The sequence below is a fragment of the Pararge aegeria genome, chromosome 24 (genome assembly GCF_905163445.1).
Source record: "Pararge aegeria chromosome 24, ilParAegt1.1, whole genome shotgun sequence".
Lineage (NCBI taxonomy): Eukaryota > Metazoa > Arthropoda > Insecta > Lepidoptera > Nymphalidae > Pararge > Pararge aegeria.
Genome location: NC_053203.1, coordinates 4,783,759 through 4,807,745, shown reverse-complemented (window position 1 = coordinate 4,807,745; position 23,987 = coordinate 4,783,759). Strand labels below are relative to the sequence as shown.

At 36.0% G+C, this 23,987-nt stretch overlaps 1 protein-coding gene across 5 annotated transcripts in view; it reads right to left on the bottom strand.

The window, feature by feature from the left end:
• Positions 1–23,987, bottom strand: part of LOC120634662 (protein pangolin, isoforms A/H/I/S) — a 240,640-nt gene that overhangs the window by 190,655 nt on the left and 25,998 nt on the right. For all 5 annotated transcript variants that reach the window (XM_039905399.1, XM_039905398.1, XM_039905394.1 and 2 more), the window contains exon 2: positions 6,904–7,388. In XM_039905399.1, the coding sequence (XP_039761333.1) occupies positions 6,904–7,071 (168 nt within the window). In that variant the 5' untranslated portion in view covers positions 7,072–7,388. The remainder of the gene's footprint in view (positions 1–6,903; positions 7,389–23,987) is intronic.

The window sequence follows — 23,987 nt, the reverse complement described above, 5'->3', positions numbered from 1 at the left end:
ACATGAGATGTGGAAAAGAAATTTAGTTACTTATTCCAATAGAATTCATAAAAAACATGCACAATTAATTTTCTATAAAAAATTGATGTCACGGAGAAAATTTTAGTTAACAGAAAATTCGTCGCACTTGAACCTAGACAGATTTCAACTTCACATATGAGACTTGCAATGACTTTAACTTAAACTTTCAATGCTCATTTCAAATTTTTTTCTTCATGTCAATTATTATTAATTTTTGGAAGAAAGGCACGGAAATGTTATAATGATTGCACATTGAAAGTTACAATGAATATTAGTGAGAAAAATCACCTGGATGAAAGATACAGGCTAAATCGATGGAATTTGGAATTAGAGTAAGTCTAAACAATATCGATGCTTACAGTTCTATCCGCGGGGCCTATTTATGTTCATACAAAAATAAAAAAAAGGAGAATAATAAAAATATGAAAAAAATAAATAAAAATGAAACATAAAATGTAATTTATTTCCTTTTTCAATTCGCCCAGCGAAGCGGGCTGGAAACGGCTAGTAGTTATATATAACAAGCGTAATTTAAGGTTTTGTTGATTAAGATAAATGCAAAAAAAAAATGGCTTTAAAATCATTGTGCTATTTCTTTGTCACTTCAGCTTCGTTTCTTGTAGTCTACGTCGGTAACTCTGGTTATACTACGGGTATCCTATTTTATGACCATCACGTCCATCGCCCGCTGAGTGGACTCTGAGCCTCTTAAGATTTCTGCATTTAAATATAATTTCCATATTATATTTCAGGATGGTGAGAACAAGGCAACTTCACGCTCGTTAACAGCAAGTAATCGTGATAAAGAAGACAATAAACTGAATCGGTCCACATTAAAGATGGCGGCCGAAAGCGGGAAGCCAGTAAGCAATAAATACTAATTAACCAAATGTGCGCGCAAGGCTGAATTAATATCAGGATTTGCAGCTAAAGAGCTCTTAACGAACGCTTTCGTAATATTAACTATATCATTTATGACGAAAATAACGGTATTTAAAATTTAAATAACGCGTCTTTTTTACTTAACACTAAAAAACGGTCAAATAATTAATGACTAGTATTGAATGGGAAACATAGAGCGTTTCTTAGTGTCTCAAATAGCACGATATTCCAAATCATTTAGGGATAGCGTCTGATAAGACTCGGGAGTTTCTTTGCCACTCTTCTATTCTCTAACTTCAAGATTCTTTAAGCTGAGCCTGTTACTTCGGTTCTTTTACGGGTCTCCTCATTCCCGATCCGGGAACCCAACCCTTAGTGGAACATGCTAACATAGTCAAAACCTCTCAGTTTTAAGCAACGAATCAATGCTAATCTGAAATCGATTTTTCATCCCAGTTTCCGATACGAACTGATACGATGCAAAACACTCTTCCAGCATAACTTTACTGCGAAGCACAACTTGAGTACCTTCAAGGTCAGAGTGAACAGATATTTTCTAGGCAAGCGCATCCCTACCTTGACCCGATCATTGCTTTCAATCAGGCATGATAGTCGTCATCTTGAATACAAAAAAGGAAACCACCGAGGCAGTTTACACTCTAAAATCACGTATTATAGCTTTGTAAATTATTCCGAAGAAAACATAACCCGATACATCCATCCGATTTGTAACCGAGATGTATTTCGAGACCAAGAAAAGTAACTTGAGAGAGGAGAGAAATAATAAAAAGTAACACCCCCAATACCGTCAGTTTCAGTTGAAGCCAGCATGGCGGACGGAAACGGATGGCAGCAGACAAGAAAGCGTTGTTCGCTAAATATAGAAGGGAAATGAGCGAGTACTACGTATTGGTGGAACGAAGTTTCTTGTGGTTCTATCGATTACTGTTGCGTACCATTAGAAGTTTCATCCTCCGATCATTCTGCATGGAACAAAGTGTAAAAATGTATATAGCTAGATAATAATCTTTACTTATATTAAAAATGCGAAAGTGAGTCTGTTTGCTTATGTGTTTGTTTTTTGCCTATGTTAGGCTCAATAAAAGCGTCAAACTTAATACATTTTGACACATATACAGCTTGCATTCAGGTGATGGACATGCGATCGTTTTTATCCCGGAAAGTGTCGCAGGGGATTCAAAGATGATGATGTAGATGCTATTTTTAAAACGTGTAATATGCATGTTGTGCTCTTAATAAATAAAGAGAGCTGTTCCTTTTATATAAGAATTCACAACTTAAGTGATCTTGACGAAATTTTGCATAGGGAAGGCTTGCTTCATGGAGATAGACATAGTATTTTTATCCTGCGAAACATTTTTTACCTCATGCTATATCATCCTCTATAAATTTCCAAATAAATGTAAATTAATTAATCTATAACGGTGACATTTAGTAGAAACCCAGGCAGGCAGGCTTTAAAATAACACATCTGTTGTGGTGGGAAAAGATATAACTTCCAAATCTATATGGTTCAATATATGCTTCTGCCAAAGAACTACATTCTTCATTCATAATATTATGTATTTATTTATTTTCACTTACTTAAATACTTAAGTAGTAAGTAAAAACATGTTACATCAGTGAGGAACAGAAATTGTTTTTGTTGAGTTTTTCAGTTTGCATCGAACATAAGAAAACCACGCCTCCGCTGTACGCAGAGTCGGTTTAAATTGTAATTGCTCTAAAATAAACGCGTTCCTTGATGGAAAAATAAGACCGCAAGGAATCTCGCAGGTTTTGGATAAATATCTGTGGTCAGAATAAGTGATGTGAACTATCAAACGCTAGAGGGGAAACCTTTTTAGAGTAACTGCATAAACTTGAGTTAATATTTATATATTCAATTGTGTTGTAGTTGAATACAATAAATCAATAAATCTTCGGTTCAATGAATACTAAAATATTCCATCAATTAAATATGAAGTTACACACTCATCTTTACCTATTACAGACTTTAGAACAAGTAATAATTTATGTCTATACGTGGTAAGTAGTAATTTATGGGCTAACCATAACCACAGCGGAAATAGCAAAATTAGCTTTTTATAAAAAGACATCTCAACTATTTGACGAACTGGTCTTTGCAAAGGAGAATTTAAAAGACTTAATATAATTTAAACTGCCTTTTTGGTCTATAGGTCCGCAAAAGCTGTGCCATTAAAGAATTGGTTTGTACAATGTGATGATGTCGTGCGTCATTCGCGCAATTTACTTGTGTGCGAAAGTTTTATAGATGTTTTCTTTAATGGCGCCGGTCACACATATAATCATATCGTTAGATGTTGAGTTTGCTCTATAGAAACTTCCAGTAACAGCCCGGACTACATAGTTGGGAAATTTATGGTGTCTCGTAGAGCATGTTAACCCATTGGTCCAGGTAATGATGACATAGAATAATAATCGTTAAAGCCCACCAACCCTTTGCAATATCTGCGTTGTTGGTCAATGGTCTAATTCCCTTGCTACCATTCTTTAATGCAGTAGGTATTATACTGTTTCCTAGTATTGTGACTAGATGGTGCCGTTTCGATTCAATACAAATCGTAGTTAATTTTCACGGGATCGAATAGTAAGAAAATCTCACACTAGGCATTCAGACTGAACTGAGACATAATTTAGGCATCGTTTCGCCATTTGGATACTGAATACTCAAACCCACTCGATATACAACGGCAATAATAAAAGCCAGTATTTAAAAATTAAAAGCTTATATCAAGCAATATGGCGGGACATAAGCACTCTTGTTTGCACAAACAAACAGCATAATAAAATCAGACCCGTTGTTATGAAAACAGTTCCCAAAATCGAGCAGGCGTAAAAACGCCGACACGATCCGAATACAATTCACGAGCCGTCGAAAATCGTAATCTAAAAGAAATCGAATCTCAAAAGAAAATTGTACGTACAAAACGCATTGTAATGGCATCACGTACGATAATCGATGCTATTATGACATACAAAGCAGAATTGCACCTAAGTATAATCCAATATTTATTCGTTCCGTGACTGTCATGCTTTTGGATTTCTTCAACAGTAATCCTAGTACAAGATTTGCTCCCTCGCAATCGAGGAATCGGCTTCGAGTTTTAAACCTATATCGTCATTGTAAAATGTACCTCATAGTACTACTTTTAGTGTCGCAAATTGTGTACTTCTGATTTTTTTTTTTTACAAGCGTTCTGTCAATAGAGCTAAATAATTGTAGGCAAATTTGTGCTTTAACACAACGCAAATAAAACCTATATACTCCAATGTTCAATTATTTCCATACTCGAAAACGAGTCCTGGATTGTGGGCGAGTAAATTTTGTACTAAGGCTTACAGGTCACTTGGGATGCTCTATCTCGGTCTTTGAACTTAAAATCTGAATTAGGGTAATAGGGACAGAACATTCATACATTTCGTTTGTAAGTGTCCACGGAATGTTTGCACTCCCTCGCCTCTCGGGGTCGACAGGTAAATTCGTCGACAAAGCAGTGGGAGTCCGTGTTTATTATAAGAAATACCTGAATGCAGGTAGACATGCATTGTGTACGCGCCCCCTCCTAGCGAATAATAGAGTTTTCGGAAATAATACAATCGACTACTTAATTTATGTCGGTTGGAATACAATATTTTACATAAATTTTCGGAAACGAACCTTCGACTTTTTTTTAAAAGTAGTTTTTTTTGTTAACAATAAGTATTTTGGGTGATATTAGTTTCGGTTATTGTGGTTGATTTGTTTGTTTTTACGGGCAATTTGCAATTTTCGGCGGTCAGTCCACGGGTTACGCGATGTTATCTCTATTATTTGTGGCCGCTTTACTACTAATTGAGTGGTTTAATCATCAAAACTAACAGTTTCGATGTTAATCTACGCATAGAATTGTACGTAACGAGGTCACTAACCGCTTCTCCTTATGAATATTAAAACGGCCGACACTTGGAGCGTATAAAAATTCGATGCAGTCGTAAACAGTGTTTTATCAAAATTCTCGACGTAAAATGGTCATCAACGGGAACAAGATGTGCAGTTAACATAACTAATTGATCCGTGTGAAGGTTATTATGAAAAAACTTGTTCAAATATTAGCGCAAAGGAAGAGGCAGACGTGAATAAGCCAAAAAATTTTAACGTTTCGATGAAAACAGACAATATTCAAAAAATATCCATTTTTAAAGCAAGCGTACACAAAATACTCCAAATAATTTTAATAACTCTTATTGTGTGGACGTTAAAGGAGTTTTTGCTATGAAACATTTCACTTAAAATCGAGTAGAGGCAGGATGGGCTGACTGCATTTCAATATATTGTGACCAGATTTAATACAATTGTGTTTTAATGCAAAGAATATGTCAATAGAGATCTACCTGAAATTGGCACCTGCTGATCAGTACAACCCGACGAACCACAATACAAATCTCACGCAATTCCAACACATGATATTACAGCTCCTATTTTAAAAGACATATGAGCGAAATTTGTGTGCATACGAAATAATTTTATATACAATTCAATAGTTGAAGCGCCGCGTGAAATAGTTCTTTGTTATTTTCAAAATGGTATTTGTGAAAGTTAAAACATGTTGTAAGCCATTAAATTGTCCTGTGAGGACATAGTTTATGGTTAGTTAGACCACCTATAACGCAAATTTAGCACTTGAGTCATCAACTGTGCGTTTCAAGGTATTATTAATAGGCTAAGAAAATCGGCTTAAAGATATTCCTCTAATCTTTAAAGTCATAGTCAAGGGAACTGATAAGAAGAGACGCTGTAAGATAGGTACTCACTATCACTTCTGAGGTAACGTAGTGAAAACGTGATGGAAGGAACCAGAATCAGAGAGAGCAAAGGTGATATCCAATTGACGGCAAAAACCAGTCGGTCACAACCCAACCGCGAAGAAGAGTTACCGAAGTCATAGATTTGAACACGATATGTATAGCGTGATAAAAATTTTAATAATGATTATAATGACGTTGGAGGTCCTCAGCCATTGCTACTTAACATAAAGAGTTGACTAGCAGCAAGATAATCGTAGAATTGATCCGCATATTCATAGACAAGGAGACGTTTTTACGACTGCTGACCTTCTGTAAACGAGAGGCATATATTACGATGAAGATAAGAATTTATTTGTTTTATTTATTAGATCCATACGAATGGGTATCATAATGTAAATTCAAGCTGATGACTAGGCACTGTCAGAAAGACATATAATGTAATTAATCGGTGAGATAACACCACATTTATCAAGGCGAAGCATTAGTAAGGAGCCGTTATTAATCTAAGTAATTTATAATCGAGATAACTGAATATATAAATAATACGTGGTAATCATAGATTACTGAATTTGACAATAAGTTATTCATGCAAACTATTGAATTAGCTTTTATTTTGTTAAAAAACGTTACTCCCACTAAGTTTCGTAGAATTTTTCAATTTTCAGATTCATCACGCATGTGACAACTTTTTTGGCACTTGCTTATTTCTTTCAACATGAAAAGTCAATTTATTGGAACTTTGCAGTTGTACTCTATTTAATTTAGTGTTGCATTTAAATCGAACAGAACTTGACTTTGAACTTGACTTGACAGTCTAGTTAATCCGTGACAAATGGTTAAAATTAGAGCGTAATATAATGTTTTTATTTGACTTTGTTATCTTTCAGAAGATCGGGGTGATTAAAAGCTTGTAATCAAGGTCATTAAGGTCACTTAGGTCATGCTGCATGCAGGTTCGAACAAATGTTTGCTCTAAGCATGTCCGGATAAAATTATGAATCTTAAGCTTTTTCAATATGGCTCAAAAATTACTTTATTAAAAAGATCAATAGTAAACGGTATTTTTAAATTATGCCAGCCACTTACCACCTCTAACAAAAAAACCTGTGATACAAAGGAAGAATTCTTTTACAAAAAGCACAATAATATAAATTATATGTGTTTCCTTACCTCACTCTCAGTCCAATCGATAAGACTTGACTTCTCTTCTAACAGGTTCTCCGAACTTCTCTTCTCGTCTTCCCCGTCTCCTTCGTCCTTGAATACCTTGACCTCGTCAGTGGAGCCCAGGTCGTCGCCGCCCGAGCTCGCCGCAGAACTCGAGTGCGCATGCGGCATTTTCAAGACCCCAACGCCCCAACTTCCATTATCCCATCCTTCAACAACACATATTATCTGTCATCCATGACCAAGTACTAAATTTCAGCAAGCATTTTACTTTCTCAACTCAATATGGTCCTTCGCGCCGGATGGATACCAACATTTGCTATTTATTTTTTAATTGTGTCTATATTCTTGTACACTTAAACTATGTGTTAGGCGATTGTTTTGATAACTAAAACTAACTAAATGAGATCACAGATAACTTTTGTCAGGTTGAACTTAAAATGCTAATTAGGTTGAGGTTTTCCGTTTGATTTCGCCTTGAATGTAATCTGAAAGGAAAGAAAAGATCATATTAATTAATGTAATGTAACACATAATATATTTTACTAGTTGATGCCCGCGTAGAAATTTAATTCTCTGACCCCTGAACTACCACTATGCAAATATCGATCTCTTGCTCTCTGGACAACAAAAACCAATCTATCCCACGGGAAAATGGGAAAATGAAAATGGACGGCATTTTTCAGGGATAAAAGTTGTGCTATTTTCTATCCCAGACTGTTGTTGTTGTTGTGCTATTTTCTATTTTCTATCTGTCTCTGTGCTAAATTTTGTCTAAATCCGTTCAGCTGTTCTAGTGTGATTGAGCAAACAACCATCCAAACTTTTGCAATTATGTTTAATATTAGTACAGATATTTTATTATCTACCTTATAAAATTGAAGAGCTTGCTTTATATTCGTATCCCTTTGTTTAAATAATCAATTCAGAAATGCTCTTATAATACCGGATTCTTTGAAGACTCAATAAATTTATAATTATAACTTAAAGCTCCTACGTATAAGTAAGGCGTTTTGCTTAAAATGACCGTAAATTTTTGATCATACCATGTTAAATGTTAGAAAACTATATTCGGTCTTCCGGGGCACTGCAAAACCATCAAGTACTTAGTAAATACCGGTTATTAGGGATTTTTTAAAAGGTAAGTTAAATTTAAGCTAATTAGACTACAACAAATCCCAAGTGTGCAGCATAAAAATGTAAAATTCACGTAATTCGCCACAAACGGCATTGTGCCGTGCGTATTCCAGGTCAAGTGGGTTGTCAAGCGCTCGTCAGCATCTGGCCCCGAGCCAAGAGCTAAGAAAACCCTCTGCGATACGAAATAACGTATTGGCTTTGAAACAATTTAAGCAAATACTAAGTCAAGTGTACCACCACTTAGCTAAAAATAAAGGGAATGACTTCACAACAGCATCAGAGCTAGGCGATGTATCTTGCATGAAGTTTACAAGCCGTATTTATTTGGGACGGGAGAATAGAGTAGTTCGAATTTAAATTGAACTTACGAACATCTATTTTATAACATGAAACAATAAAGCAATAAGACAATACGTGACAAGTGAGACAACCAGGCAAATCTGTAAGTACTATATTAAGATAAACGCACCGTACAATTTGTTTAGATGTCGGCAAAAAATTCATTGTAAATGTTCTTTGTACCTTTATTAAAGACATTCGCAAGCCGCCACCAGCTAATACATAATGAAAAAGTATCCAAACTTCTCTTGACACTTATTCTCTTTGTTAACTACCTAGCTATCAGCTCTTAATTAAAATTCTAACCAGGTGTAAATAGGCGCCAGGAAGCATATCGAAATGCTGTCGATAAGGGCCACTACTGAAGATTATTACTGACTTTAAATTTACTTATTATTGCGGCCGGCGCACGTGGCCGAGGTTCAACACAAAAATGCGCTTCATGCTGTTTCATGTGTTTTCAATAAAGCTAAGCGAGACAGTTATAGCCCCGAAGCGACGCATCATGTTACACTAAAATTATTTGAGATAATTCAGATTGAATGCATGATTGAATGTACGATAGCTCAAGCATTCTTCCCTGGGTTAAATTTCAAACTTTATTTGTAAACTATTAGAGTTTGAGATTGGAGAACTTTTGACTAGAGAATTTTTGTGCAATGATTTATGAAAGTTCGCAAGATTACTTTGTTCAATAAAAATATAAACAAAGTGCAAAATGGGTAACAAATTATATGCCACCGGATAAGCAATATCGGAAAGCAATACCGGATTTTTTGGTCCAAATATCATGATCTTAAAGTTCCTACTGGACATCGATCACCTAATTTTCACTGGTACATGATAATAATCGTAACCTTAGCACTAAAACTTCAATGGGTCGAAAGATGATGATCATGATGATAAAGAAATATAAAATGAATCAGAGGTAAGATTTATGCTGAACTTTCAATTAATCAATAAACAAGTAAGATATTAATAGTTAAATATGTTTAATTGGTGCAAATCGTTAAATTTGATATGCAGCTGAAGTATCAAATAGTGATATTATCAAAGCAGGGCAAATACTTATCACCACACCTTACTACGGATATGGATAGATAGATACGCGTTGTTTCAATCGCGATAATGCACAGTAAATCCACAATTACATAATTACTAAATTTTTACGGACTACGTAAATTCGGATAAATCACAGAATAAAGCATTTTTAGAAACCTACAATGATTATCGCGTTCATCTGAATCTTAACATACAGAATCTATAGATAAGTATAGATTTGATTGCTATAATTCACAACATGTGACGACTACATTTACCTACTAGTGCTTTGCCTTGAACTTGTATCTCGCAGTATAAAGATGCATGCGCTATTTTAACTTCATTCCTATAGTTAGCCTCTTGCGACATCGTTACTGAACAATTTGAGTATTTCCGTGTAACTAAATAAGGTGTCCAGTAAATTATACCTGACTAAGTTTGTTTATACCAAGCTAAGCTTTCTAGCGTTAGTTTTAAGTTAACGAATGCAGTTATCACCATCACCTAACATTAGTGTTAAGTGCCTGTGATAAGGTCTACATGAATAACACAAATTCAAAAAAAATTAAAATTTGAATGTACCCTTCGTTTCTTCTTCTCCGTCCGATATGCCAAATTTTATCATATATTAAAAACAATCATTCAACTTCAAGGCTCGAAAGTTTGCGATTAGTCAGTTGATGAATGTAATTTTGCTTTAAGATATATAGATTACCATATATAAAGATACTACGCGAGAACTCAAACTCGTACCTCTCAATTTGCGGTCGACGAATAACCATTAAACACTATAAATCATAACAGCACATTGAATGCGTTTGTCATACCGGTATGTACCGAGGTGTCATATGAATAATGTGGCCGGCGCGCACGCAGAGTTATGCATGTCAATTGCGTTGTATTTAAATACGTCGCCATAATTATTGGGGGGAGGGCTTTGATAGGAGGGTGCGCTAAATAGTGTAGCAGTAAAAGACATTTAGGACCGCGGAAGTGCTGTCTAGGATATTGTACGTGTGCACAACATATTAAAGCATGGGATGTGATGCAAACACCTTAAATTGATTATTATTAATGAAACGTAAAATAACGACTTAATATTTATGGACAAAACGCTTTTATTTACGTAAAAATCATAAAATTGTGCACGCTACATAAAAGAGGCAAAAAAAATTGCTATTGGAAGTTTGCATTAATGCATTTTAATGGGTTGGACATCATAAAAAAGCTTTAGCCGTAGCCATTCCTCATCTCAAAACATAAATATATATTATTTAAAATATAGAAGAGCGCTCAATAGTGTGATGGTACTTTTATTATACCGGGGAAGTAGTAAAGAAGTGTATTAAGTGTTTAGAACTTAAAGAGGCGTTTGACGAAGTACTTCATAGTTATAAGGCTTTAAAATGCAATTTGTTTTATGTCATGATACAATTACAGACTTGGAACTATTGTTTTATCAGTCCTGTTTTGGATCAGATCTCTAAGTAATATTTTACTTAGTACTACAAAATCGTAAGAGATTGTTAATAAGCCAACTTATCTGTCTCTTTTAAAATATGCCTTATCCGTTTTTTGTTGTTACTTAGGCATTTAGAGACGATGGATTGAATCGTTGAATGATGTAAGAAAAAATCTAATTGGTAGGTAGGTACACGTGTTTAGAAATACATATAGATAGAAAGGAAGTCTTTATTGTCACACATACATGACTAAGACAAAGGGGGACAAAAGTATCTATCGAACTTACAAAACTTGTTTAATTTATGAAACACATTCTTATATTTAATTGGAATTCTGTCTCGACAAAATTCTGCTTGTTGTTTAATATAAAGTAATTTTTACAAAATTTTTGTACTAGTTCTAATTACAATAATTATTATCTCTAGTTTACGAACCACAGTGGACTTTTTAAGTCGTATAGTTAATAAAATTAAAATTGAGTATCACCTGTTGCATTTGTTTGAGCAAATATAAACTTTATTTAAAAGAGATAAAACACGAAATGCTTTAATTACAATAAATATAAAAAATATGTGCTTCCCGTATTGATATATCTAACCTTTATGATGTATTATCTAAACACTTAATAAATAAAAAGGTCAAAGCCATAACAAATGAAGAAGAGGATGCAAAGTGGTCTGTTAAACTAAACTCTGAGAATAAATCTGGCAAAGGAAGTATTTTCTTAGCTCAAGAATTACCACGAGAGGTAAACGAGAAAAGCCTAAGATCGTTGGTCCTTGAAATTTTGAAGATGATACACAAACTATATAAGGACGGTAGCTCGAGAAGATTAAATTTAACAAAGCCAAGCTACAAATATCTAACAAATTTTGGAAAAAGGTAGGTGGGTATGCAGTATTAGAACCAAATGCCACCGTGTGAGAAGGCTATTCAGTTCGTATTTATTCCTTGTGATAAAACGTAATTGCAAATGACACTCGTTGTTTGAGTACAACATGAACAAACAGTTAATGTAAATGCTAATAACATGTAAATGTGTAATCCTTTTCAGGATTGCCTAGGTCGGCCACATCGATTTCCGCTTTGCTTCTAAGCTAGCTAGTTTATGCTGTGGAAAGTTGGTTACCTGACTGGAGTTGTTAATACAAAGAAAGGTAAATTATAAACCAATAAGGGGATAGACCCAAAAGATACAAGATAAGTGACTAAGACAAAACTCAAAATATCTAATAATAATAATATCCTATTTTTATCAAAATATTAATAAATATCTTTATTACAATTAGAAAAAGAAAAAAGGTATAACCTTTTATAGTGTAAAGAGCAAGTGCCTTCTTTCAGGCAACTGATTGGTTATATATGATATAATTTTTAAATCTTATGACCAAAGTAAATAAGTTTTGAATTATATGAATGTAGTTCTTTATAAGGCAATAAAAAATAAAAAAAGGGAAATAGTTACGAAGACGCATAAGATATTTTTACTGTGTAAACTTTACGTCTAAGAATGCTAAGACTATGCAATTTTAAGCACGAGGTTGAAAAAACAACGAAAGTACATTAGCATCACAAAACTATGACAATAGTGGGCTCAGATTAAACTGATGAATCAGAATAAGCAGTAAATAAGTATACAATTCGGAAGAAGCTACTCTATATTATTATCTTAATAAAATCGACACAGAGTTTTGTTTTATCTATAAGTTGCATTCCCGATACAACGATTTCGATGAAATTTCTAAGCTAATTGTTGGCTTTTTCTCACAATATATTCTCGATACTACTCTATCATGATGTGTCACTACAAATCCAGTCTACTGATACGACTGAATTAGGAAAAGATGGATGAAACACTGGATGTATGAGTGTTTGGCTAGGTTATGTGATTATCGCTTTCGATTCACCTAGTGTACTAAAACTAATATCTCTGTAACAAATAACTGCCGTGTTATAAGCTGATTATAATGATCACCAAAATCTTAACAATTTTTATCTTTTTGTTGTCTGGAATATTCTTAAGATGGGCTGAACCGTGTTTGTTGGTTCGTTGACCAGAACAGGAGTTAGAATGAGTGCTCCAGGAAACTTTTCACACTGCAATAATTGGAAGTTGAAAAATATTACGCTGTAAACTGATTGGATGCAAAAAAAATAAAAACAACTAATATTGATATTTAACACTAGTGGCTTCTTATGAGCCTCATAAGATGGCCCAGAATCACTCAGCAGGCGATGGAGAAAGTTATGTTACAAGTATCTCTAATTGATCAAATCAGAAATGAGTAGATCCATAAAAGAACTAGAGTTCCCGAGATTGCTCAACGAGTCGTGAAGCTGAAGTGTCAATAGGCCTCCAACCAGCCACCAAGTTGCTGGAATGGCGGCCCCACACCGGTAAACGCTGCGTTGGGGGCCATTCCAGCGAGGTAAACAGACGACATCAAACGAGTCGCTGGAAACAACTGGCCCAGGACCGTGTGTTTTGGAACTCCCTACAAAATATAATAACTTCCTCCATTAGCGATAGTGGTAAAATTTTGTCTATGTCTTCTTTAGTCTGCGTCTAAAGCATGGCCTATTATTAGTACCTGTCGCATGTCCGTTGTATATCAAATGTATGATCTATGTTGATCAGGATGATATGAATTTCAGATGCCCACTTTATATTACAAGCAACATATCAACTGTTTGGTATTAAAGTTTGATGGAAACAGTGTGTTACGCGATTAGGGTGTAAAGAAAGTCGTTAAGATACTCTGTTTTGTTTTCTCACGTGTTAGGTTTGTTGTTGTTCGACCAGGTCTGAAAACGCACGTAAATGCGAAAAGTAAGCCCACTTTGCCAAAAAGCAGTGCTTTTTTGTTTCAACCTTTCTCCGCTTCACCGTAATCTGGTGATAAAAGTTATTTATAGAAATAGGTAAAGTGTAAATGCATCTCTCTATTTAGCGTCCATAAATAAGATATAACATCGAAGTACTAAACAGTAAATGGTGATACTTTGACTGCTCAGTAATGGAGTCCCCAGTTACTTTTATGGTGCTTTTTACGATTACGCCATGCGAAACCACTGCGACTGCAGCTGTGGTCAGTTTCTCGCTTGGCTTTTGTTTTAAAGTTATCTTTACAGGCAATTTTACGATTCCATATAGGTGTTGTCTGTCTGTACAATTACCTCGTTGGTGTAATGGTCGGCATGGATCACGGGATCTTGGGTTCAGGCATGACTTGTTAGATATTGATTTTATTATCTTTAACATAAATAAATATATATTATGACAACAAACATCGCTATCTAGTCCCAATTATTTTAGCTGAATAATATAAATACTTAATATATACAGATAAACACCTATAGACACTAGAAAACATTGATCAGACAAACACTGTCTAACTGTGGAATTTGAACCCACAGCCTCGGGCACAGAAAGCAGGGTGCTGCCTACTCTGCCAACCGGCTGTCAATGTTAAGAGTTCTGAATACCGGAGTTACAAAATTGGCGGTGTCCTCGAGAATTACTTCAAGTTGTGGGTAACGGTTAATATCTCTAACATGTGGTTCTAGTTCTTAAACTTCTGTAAGAGAGGAGGCCAGTGCCCAACTGTGGGCTCAGTTAGTAGGCTGCTGGTGATTATGTTGACGATGTAGCCTGTACCTTGATAATCTGTAATTTACTCCGGTAGGAGCAATTTCATATAAAAATATTTCAAATAATCTCATCAAAATTAACGCGAACGAGTAAATCATTAGCTACGCGTATAAGTAATAAGAAAACAGTTTAATAATAATTAGTAAACTAAAAGAAATCTCAAGTCTGGCGTGAGTCCAAAATTCTATTACAAATATAAAATTTACGAGCTGATGCGTTTGCGAGAAGCAATTTCGGAATAGCTCTCAGACAGACATATTAGATGAGAATTACTTATTAATTCAGCAATAATTATGTATTTCTCTCTATGGTCTAGCCTAATTTACTGAAGATTTTGTAGTAACCGATTAGGGGGTTTAGTTCTGGTAGACGTCCAGGAAGTGTAAACGGGTTCCCCGGGCAACTAGCAAAGCAACATTGCTTTGTGGTTTTTGGTTCTGGTATACTCCGAAGTAGACCCACATAGCATCCGTCCTACCCGAGGAACGGAAGTAAAGCCACGCCAAAAAAAAAAGATGTATGGGTTAATACAAATGTCATATTGCTTATGAGGTTAGCCCGCTACTGTTACACTTCGTGACCAGGTGAGATAACAGACAAGAGCTAGCTAGTGAAATAAAAAAAAGTTCGTGGTCATATAAGTTTCGAACGGGGGAATTGTCTCCATCGGCTTCTGTTCGAGGCCATTTTGGCTATACGGTATTTAGAATCTGCATGAGTTGGAATCTCTTAACTGGGGCTTTTGCCTTCGGTGTTGCTTGTTATTATATATTTTTCTACACTTTACATATTTAATAACGTCATAGTTTCTCATCATTTACTAGTTAGTTATGCCCCTCAAAGATCTCACCATCATTAACCCATTACCAGTCCAATGCAGGGGCTTAATAAATTGCAGGAGGGGTTTAGGCCATAGTCAAGGCTGACCTATGGAGGATTGATCGACTTCACACCTTTGGAGGGGGACCACGAAGAAATCTTGACATAAATATTTATACATATACGAGTATATCTTCTTCTTTTTCCAGTGCTGACTCCTATCCTAGACGGCCGAGTGGCGCAGTGGGCAGCGACCCTGCTTTCTGAGTCCAAGGCCGTGGGTTCGATTCCCACAACTGGAGTGTTTGTGTGAACATGAATGTTTTTCAGTGTCTGGGTGTTTATCTGTATATTATAAGTATTTATGTGTATTATATTCATAAAAAAAAAAAAAAAATTATCAGCTATCTCAGTACCCATAACACAAGCTACGCTTACTTTGGGGCTAGATGGCGATGTGTGTATTGTCGTAGTATATTTATTTATTTATTTATTTATTTATTTATTTATTTATCGGAGGTTGGCAACCATTAAGGCTGGTGTTTAGACGCAGCTGCACCGAACAAAGATCGGGTACTTTTCCCTAACCATTGGCGTAAATTTTTTAGCCACGATGTTCTTCTTCGGCCAGGTGGTCTTTTGCCGGCTATTTTCCCCTGAATAATGAGAAGGAGTTCGTATTTATTGTTTCTCATAATATGACCACAATACTCTAACTTTCTTTGCTTAATAGTTTTAAGTATTTCCAATGTCACCTTTAGACTGACACAGGTACTCACTGGGCATGGTTGTTTTGGGGAGTACTTGTGTCGGATCGGTCGCGAGGCAACACCGCGATGTCACCATTGTGGGGAGAATCAGGACAGCACAGCATACCCTTGCGGAGTGTTCTGCTTGGAACCCAGAGCGCGTTGCCCTAGTCAGTCACGTAGGGAGCGACCTTTTTCCCTCAGCAGTAGTAGCAGCAATGCTTGCAGAGGATGAAGCATGGATTGCGATGGTCACCTTCTGCGAGATCGTAATGGCTAAAAAGGAGGCTGCCGAGCGCGATCGAGAGAGAGCCGATCCTTCTCGGAGACGACCAAGGCGTGCAGATGGCAATCATCGCCCAATTCCATCTGATCTTTAGTCCCAGATGAAGGGACATCGGGTCGTGTCGGACAGTCTGGGGCTGTCGCCGTTTAATACCAATTTACACGACCCGGGTAGGATAGCAGCTTGCCGTAGCCAAAGCAAGGCAAATGAGGTCGGGGGAATATTTTCTCCCGGGACGAGCTCTACATGCGCTGTACGAGGGAGGCACCGGTGCGTTCTTAGGAGATCCCGGAGCCTCCCAATTATGTGCCGAGGATGGCCACCGAGGGGGTTTTAGTGGGTAAAAATCCCACATAACCCGATCTTCTTTGAGGTCGGGTATCTTTGAAGATTTCCCCCCGATAACAAAAAAAAAAAAAAAAAAAGTTTTAAGTATTTCCAGATTCTTGCCACATATACTTACATATATGTATATGCATACGAAAAATGCAAGCGTGTTAAAAATGTAACTACTAGTTAGCTTACCAAAGGTCAATCAGAATAACCAGTTACTCTAAACACTAGATTACACTTATCGCGTGTTTACAGTACTATGTTGGAGCGAAAATATTTATGCACCGATGTTGTTACATGATGTAACCTAATAACTGGTAATGGTTTACATGCATTAGCATCGTTCACTGATAACACTGTGACAGTGAATGTACTGAGTACTTAAGCAGATCTAGTCTTCTCATAAACCACTATAGATAGATATCTAGTATATAGAAAGTAGTTGAACTTCATGAGTGGATATTAATTAAGCCAACTGAATAGTGTAGGTCTTTAATTGATAGAAATAATCTGCGAGTTGAACTTGAAAACGAAGGGTTTCGTAACATGGTGCAATATGAAAAATTACACAGTAATAGTATTAACACTATTAAGATTGAGAAAGAAATATGATAAATAGTGTCTGCATGGGGACTCTCCGCTAAATTTCAACTTTTTATAATTTCAATATTTGGTATTCAATAAAAACAAAATAAATACACATTCTGTGACAACTCTCTAACTATTACGGTTTATGAGATACATCTCGCTGGCCGACTGACGAACGGACAGATCAGACTTAGCTATGGACGGAAACCATAAACAATTCACCTTAAAAAAAATTAATGTGCTCGAATGATTTTTGGCCTACCGTAAGGAATGTTTTTTTTTATATTAAATTATAAGCTGGCCAAGTTGCCAAGTTCTTGAAAATAAATTCCAGAAAAAAAACCATTTAATTCTGGAAATCGAATCCAGGACATACATGCGAGAAGAGTATTCTGTTGCACCACAGAAGCTGCCGTGATAAAATATATAAGACAGTTAAAGAAACAGATGCCAGTTTCGACATTAAAACCTTTTCTCGAAACATGCGAAGTCGTATACAAAGTATCTGACTTGAACGGATTAATGAATGTGTAAACGAAGAAGCAACTAAAGAGCGTCTCCACACTCACCGATACGACATTTAAGCAAGTACTAAGATATGTAAAAAAATAAAGTATCCGTCACCAGAATGATCAAATGATGGATGGGTAAATCCTCAATTATGCTTAAAGAAGTTCCAAGATCCATACGAATTGCACTAATAAAAATTTATATTTTGAATGTAAATTCACGGTCCGATCGAAGACAAAAATGCTAGCAAATGACTTTCGTAGTTCATCTCAGAAATAAAACTGAAGGAACAAAACAGAAAAGAAGGCTGACTGCCAACGAAACTATTATTGTATTTTTAATTTTAATTTATTTAACAGGGACAACAGACGGACCTGCACAAAATAAATAGCACTAGCACAAGATACAATATGCTTGCAACTTAAGGCACATTTTATATACACTGAAGCGTAAGAGCAACTTCTAGCTAAATGCACTGAAGAGGATTTAATTGTAAGATAAAGAAAGGAAGAAAATGAGTCGTCTATGCGTTTATTTAGAATATGATGTAAGAAATTGTCCATGCGGTTTATTACAAGTATACCGACATCGTGATGTTTAGTTACCGATATCGTATCGGATTGTATGGGATCACCGCAAGACCCGGCGAGCTGTTAGGATGCAAATTAAGGCCCGATCGACGCACGCAACGAAATCGCTTTCTGCATTCGTATCCGCTGCTTATCCGCGAGGCTTGGGATCATTTTGATAACCTCTTCAATTACAACCATTTGTAATTTAATTTGTACGCGCGTTCTATATTATATATTAAAATATTCAGATGTAATGTGATTGGCTTAGGTTTAATATGAATTAATGGTGTGATTAGTATAATTTTTCATTTAAATATATTTAAGCATTTGTTTCCGCCTGCGAGTTCGTACGCACTCCGCATTGATTTTGCATTAATCAGCAGGGTTAGTGATTTTTAAGATTAAATATTTTTAATAGTATTGTGATTGTTGATCCGGGAAATGGTCTTTGTATCTGCCAATTTCATTTAGAAGATCTTTGTTTGAGTTCCACACATCCAAACATCAATACAAACTTCATACCCTACATCTTTTTACACTTTTATTATATGAACGTAATTTTGTAAGCTTTCCATTTTTGCTTAAATTTGGAATTTAGAATTAAATTTCAGAATAACCTAGAATTCTATACGCTTAACTATTTTAATTTTTAGGCAAGTAGTGTCTACAATATTATATGTGATTTGATAAAAAGAAAGATTAGATAAGAATAATTTATGAGCATATTATTTATACTCAAGCTCAGATGAAAAATATATTTTCTCAGTAGGTGTCTTCTTCATGAAACGTTTGCAAATCAATTTAACAAGAATTCGCAACAAGATGTACTGCACGTAGTAAACATTTAAATCACCAGCTCTATCAGAATCCTTTTTCCACAACGCAACATGTTACTCATTAACGATGCAACACGTCCGCCTCCTTCGACAGTTAACATGCAAATGAGCCAACTGGTTATTATCGCCATTCGCTCCTCTGTACACAACTACCTACAAGTGCAATATATTACTTACTTATTCTCTTTTTAGGCACTTGCTTCTCCGTGTTATTTTGATTTCGATAACTACTTAGCTTTTACACATTGATTTGTACGGTTGGGATTGAGTAGGTAACTCTACGAGTACGAGAAAATCAGGCATCGCCAAGTCCAATTTACACGCATTACTTAAGTAGCAAGTGGAATTGACTAGTTAAGTGGATAACATCGTTTGTTGCGTTAGCCCACCTGTTGTGAAGCTTAGCTGAGGTAATTGAGCATTGTGTAATAGTACTAAAGGAAATAGTTATTGTACCATCGAAGTAAACAAATCGACCCATTACCGGCTTCTATAGGGTCTGGGTCTCCTCTCAGAATGACCAAGCTTTAGACCGTTCACCACCACGCTGACAAAGTGGGGATTAGTAGACTTCCCACGCTCTTGAGAACATTATGGACATGTCTCAGTCGTACAGTTTTCCTCACGATTTTTTTTCACGGTTAAAGCAAGTTCTATTTAATTGCTTAAAACGCACATAATGCACAACTTTTGACACTTTGTGACAGAGCTCGTCCGGGTAAGTAGGTACTACTAATTTTTTTTTTTTTATGTTTATAGACGAGCGCTTGACTGCAATCACACATGATGGTAAGCGATGATGCAGCCTAAGGTGGTGCTCCACTCCACCGCTTGCCTAGAAGATGCCTATTCACTCTTGATTTAAAGGTACTCATATTGTACGAACTGTACTAGCGGTGCGGATCAGAAACGAAGATGCGAAGCGCTTCGTACGCGTCCGCGGTATATCGACCACGTATGGATGCAGATCCTTACGGTAACTCGCGGTTCGATGGTAAAAAGGGGGGATCTAGATCAAATAAATAGCATTGTTGTAACTGTAATTAAAGGCACATAAGGCTTAACACCCACGCCTCAAATTGATAGACACCGGGCGGCATGTTGCCAGTGGCGTGCAAGCCATACATGCACAAAAGCACTGCATACCCTGAAATTTTCGTATGACTTATAAATGCGAAGGATTTTCCCATTTTATGGCACCTTCCTTCTTTATGCATACCCTGGTGAAAAACCCAGTGCACGCCACTGCATGTTGCAGGACGTGCTGCCTGCATGCCATGTGTAGTGTTGCTCTTTTTATAGGCGATTGTTTTCCCCTTACCATCACGTTGCTAATCTGCTTGGTAGGTCAAAAATACGGTATACGAATACGAAATAAGGTTGATTGAACTAGGTTCCCTTAATTTGAAGCCAAAGCCTTACCCACGAGGCTATCACCGCTAAAACCTGTACCGTATGAATAAAAAATTACACATCTGTATCAGATACGTGCGACAATTTGTATTCGTATGCAATATAGTGCCGCCGATGCAACTCCAACCGGATGCTTAGTCCGTTCAGATGGAAATGATGCGTCTCGCTGAATGCGGTAGGTGGCCATTGCTTTTTAAAAATCGGGACCGCAAGTGAATTTATTTCTGCATGAATAAAAGCAGTTTACGTTTTACTAATTCCCTTAGCTGTTATTAACCATCTTCAATAAAGGAGTATTTATAATGAACTCTCTATATGTACCCAGTTTTCTGGCAAATTTGGATGAAAAATTTGTTCCCACACCAACCAACGCAACGAAGCGTTGATAGCGCGTTGGGTACGTCTCTTTTTCATTTTCGGGGGGCCGAGTTCGAATCCCTGCACCTCTAACTTTTCTAAGTTATGTGCGTTTTAAGTAATTAAAATATCATTGTTTCAACGGTGAAAAAAAACATCGCGAGGAAACCTGCATGCCTAAGAGTTCAACATAATGTTCTGTAAGGTCCACACACCTTCACCAATCCGCACTGAGCCAACGTGGTGGACTACGGCCTTAATCCCATCTCATTGTGGGAGGAGATCCGTGATCTGTAGTGGGCCGGGTTTATGTGATGATGATGATGACCAACTAACATCGCTTCAATAAACAACAAATATAAAAAAAAAAAACTAAAAATAATTATGCCACTTTTATTAGTTGATCGATTTAGGACACTAATTTATACATGGACATCGATATCAAACTAGAAATTTGAAAATATTCCAGTTTGTTAGATATTATTTTAAGTAAAAAATGGGTTGTTTTATTTCTTCAAGCTGTTACGGACATATGGCGTAGAAACTCGAACGCTAAGAAGACGCCGTTCAGTGTCACAGCTTCTTCGAAATATAGGGAAAGAAACTTAAAGAAATAAAATAAAACGTCCAATTTCTTTAATACAAACATGGAAGCCCTAGCTTTAAAGGTATGTACGTTTCATACCTACTCGTACGGACCGCGGTTTGTTTCAGCGTGAACACACCTCAGTACTCTACATTGTCATTATCCGTTTTTAAAACCACTGGACGGGTTATACCTACATTGTTATCGGTGCGTACCTATTCTACTATGTGCATAGGCGTACACTTTATACAGGCAAAAAACTTCAATCGATGAGAAGTATTTACTGTAGATATGTTACATATTATTGGACTTATTAATTTAAGCTAGTATAAAGTTCTTAGTATTATTTATTATAGTTTTGGGGCCGATGAACAAACATCAATTCTCTATCTCCTTAGCTCTTTAATAACGAAAACAGGTGCCACGATCCGAATATTTAGTTTTTAGCCTTACATTCAGACCCACTTTTGCATTATTATATTAGTATGTGCTATACGAAATATTTCGATAAACATAAACAAACAAAAAGTTAGTTCGGATCCACACTTTTTGGACATTTTCAAGATACATTAAAAAAACTTCTGATGTTCCTCTTGCCATATTATGAGTTTCAATGCACACAAACATTTTATTACCAGTTTTTATTTTAATAATGATATCATATAACAAGCTAATTTTGCCAAACATTTCCATAGCTAAACCGCAAGACGAAACTGTATTTTTTTTAAATAACAAAAACATCAAAATCACTGACGCTCGGCTTCGTGTCATGTTACTAATTTAACGCATACAATAATCGCCTCTATTGGATTAGTGATAGGGGTTATAAAATCAAGTTGTAACCCAATTTCACAACAGAAGCGGTGTTGTATTACGGGTCCGAGTCACGTCGGTATGTAATATGTATGAAACTAATGTATTATTTATATTAAAGACTGTTTACACTTGTTATTGATAATGAAGACGGACAAGTAAACAGCTCGATGAAAGTATAATTTTGTTTATTTACTAGCAGTTAAGAATGAGCCGGTAAAGCGGTAAGGAGGGTGAGTTCGAATCCCAGCACGCACCTCTAACTTTTCTAAGTTATGTGCTTTTTTAAGCAATTAAAATATCAATTGCTTCAACGGTGAAGGAAAACATCGTGAGGAAACCTGCTTGCGTGAGAGTTCTACATAATGTTCTCAAAGGTGTGTGTAGTCCACCAATCCGCACTGGGCCAGCGTGGTGGACTTTTGCCTTAACCTTTCTTATCGTAGGAGGAGACCCGTGCCCTGTAGTGGGCGTGTAATTGGTTGAAATGAAGAGGGAACCGAATTTGCCTTGCGGCACGTACGTCTTACTTTTCGGAGCAATGAAATACTTGCCACTGGCAGCAAAACACCGCGAAGAAACCCGCATGCCTTTGAGTTCTTTATAATATTCTCAAAGTCGTGTTAAGTCTACCATTACGCACTTGGTCAGAAATTTGGACTACCGCCTAAACCTCACTCATTCTGAAAGGATAGGATCGTGCCATTTAGAAAAGAATAGAATATATTTAATTGCAAAATTCACGTTTTAAATCTGTTGCATATTTTTAAATAATAGGTACATATTGTTACATATTTATTGACGGCCGACTGGCGCAGTAGGCAGCGACCCTAATTTCTGAGTTCAAGGCCGTGGGTTCGATTCCCACAACTGGAAAATGTTTCTGTGATGAACATGAATGTTTTTCAGTGTCTGGGTGTTTATCTATATATTATACGTATTTATGTATATTATTCAAAAAATTATTCATCAGTCATCTTAGTACCCATAACACAAGCTACACTTACTTTGGGGCTAGATGGCGATGTGTGTATTTTCGTAGTATATATATAAAAAAACTTTTATATCTTTAGCTTTTAAGTTAGCTGTCATATGATATCCGGCTCAAAAACTCACCCTGTATCTAATAGTTACAAAATAGATCAACCAGTAAGAACTGTTGCGCAACTATGTATAATTTGCTTTATAATTACAAGTTTAATTAGATGTCAACTAATTAGCAGAATAGGTCAATCAGCACTAACGTAGTATTTAAGATTTGTGCCAACTCATCTGCCTTTCAGTACCCGATATAATATATTTAGTTAAGATGTCCGAGAAGTGATTTTGTTTAAAATTTAAACACTTACTGACGTCCATACTAATATTATAAAGGTTCATATAAGTATAATATTATACTATTAAAGTCGGTCAGTTTTTTCATCTGTTCGTCTCCAACCTTTCACATTTTTTAAATAATATAACGACAATACACAAATCCGAAACGAATCCGAACGAATTTACAACTGTTTACTACTTCTATTGTTTGATCTAAATTTTTACACTACATCATACGCGACTGTCACAAATTCTGGTTAAGTGAAAAACCT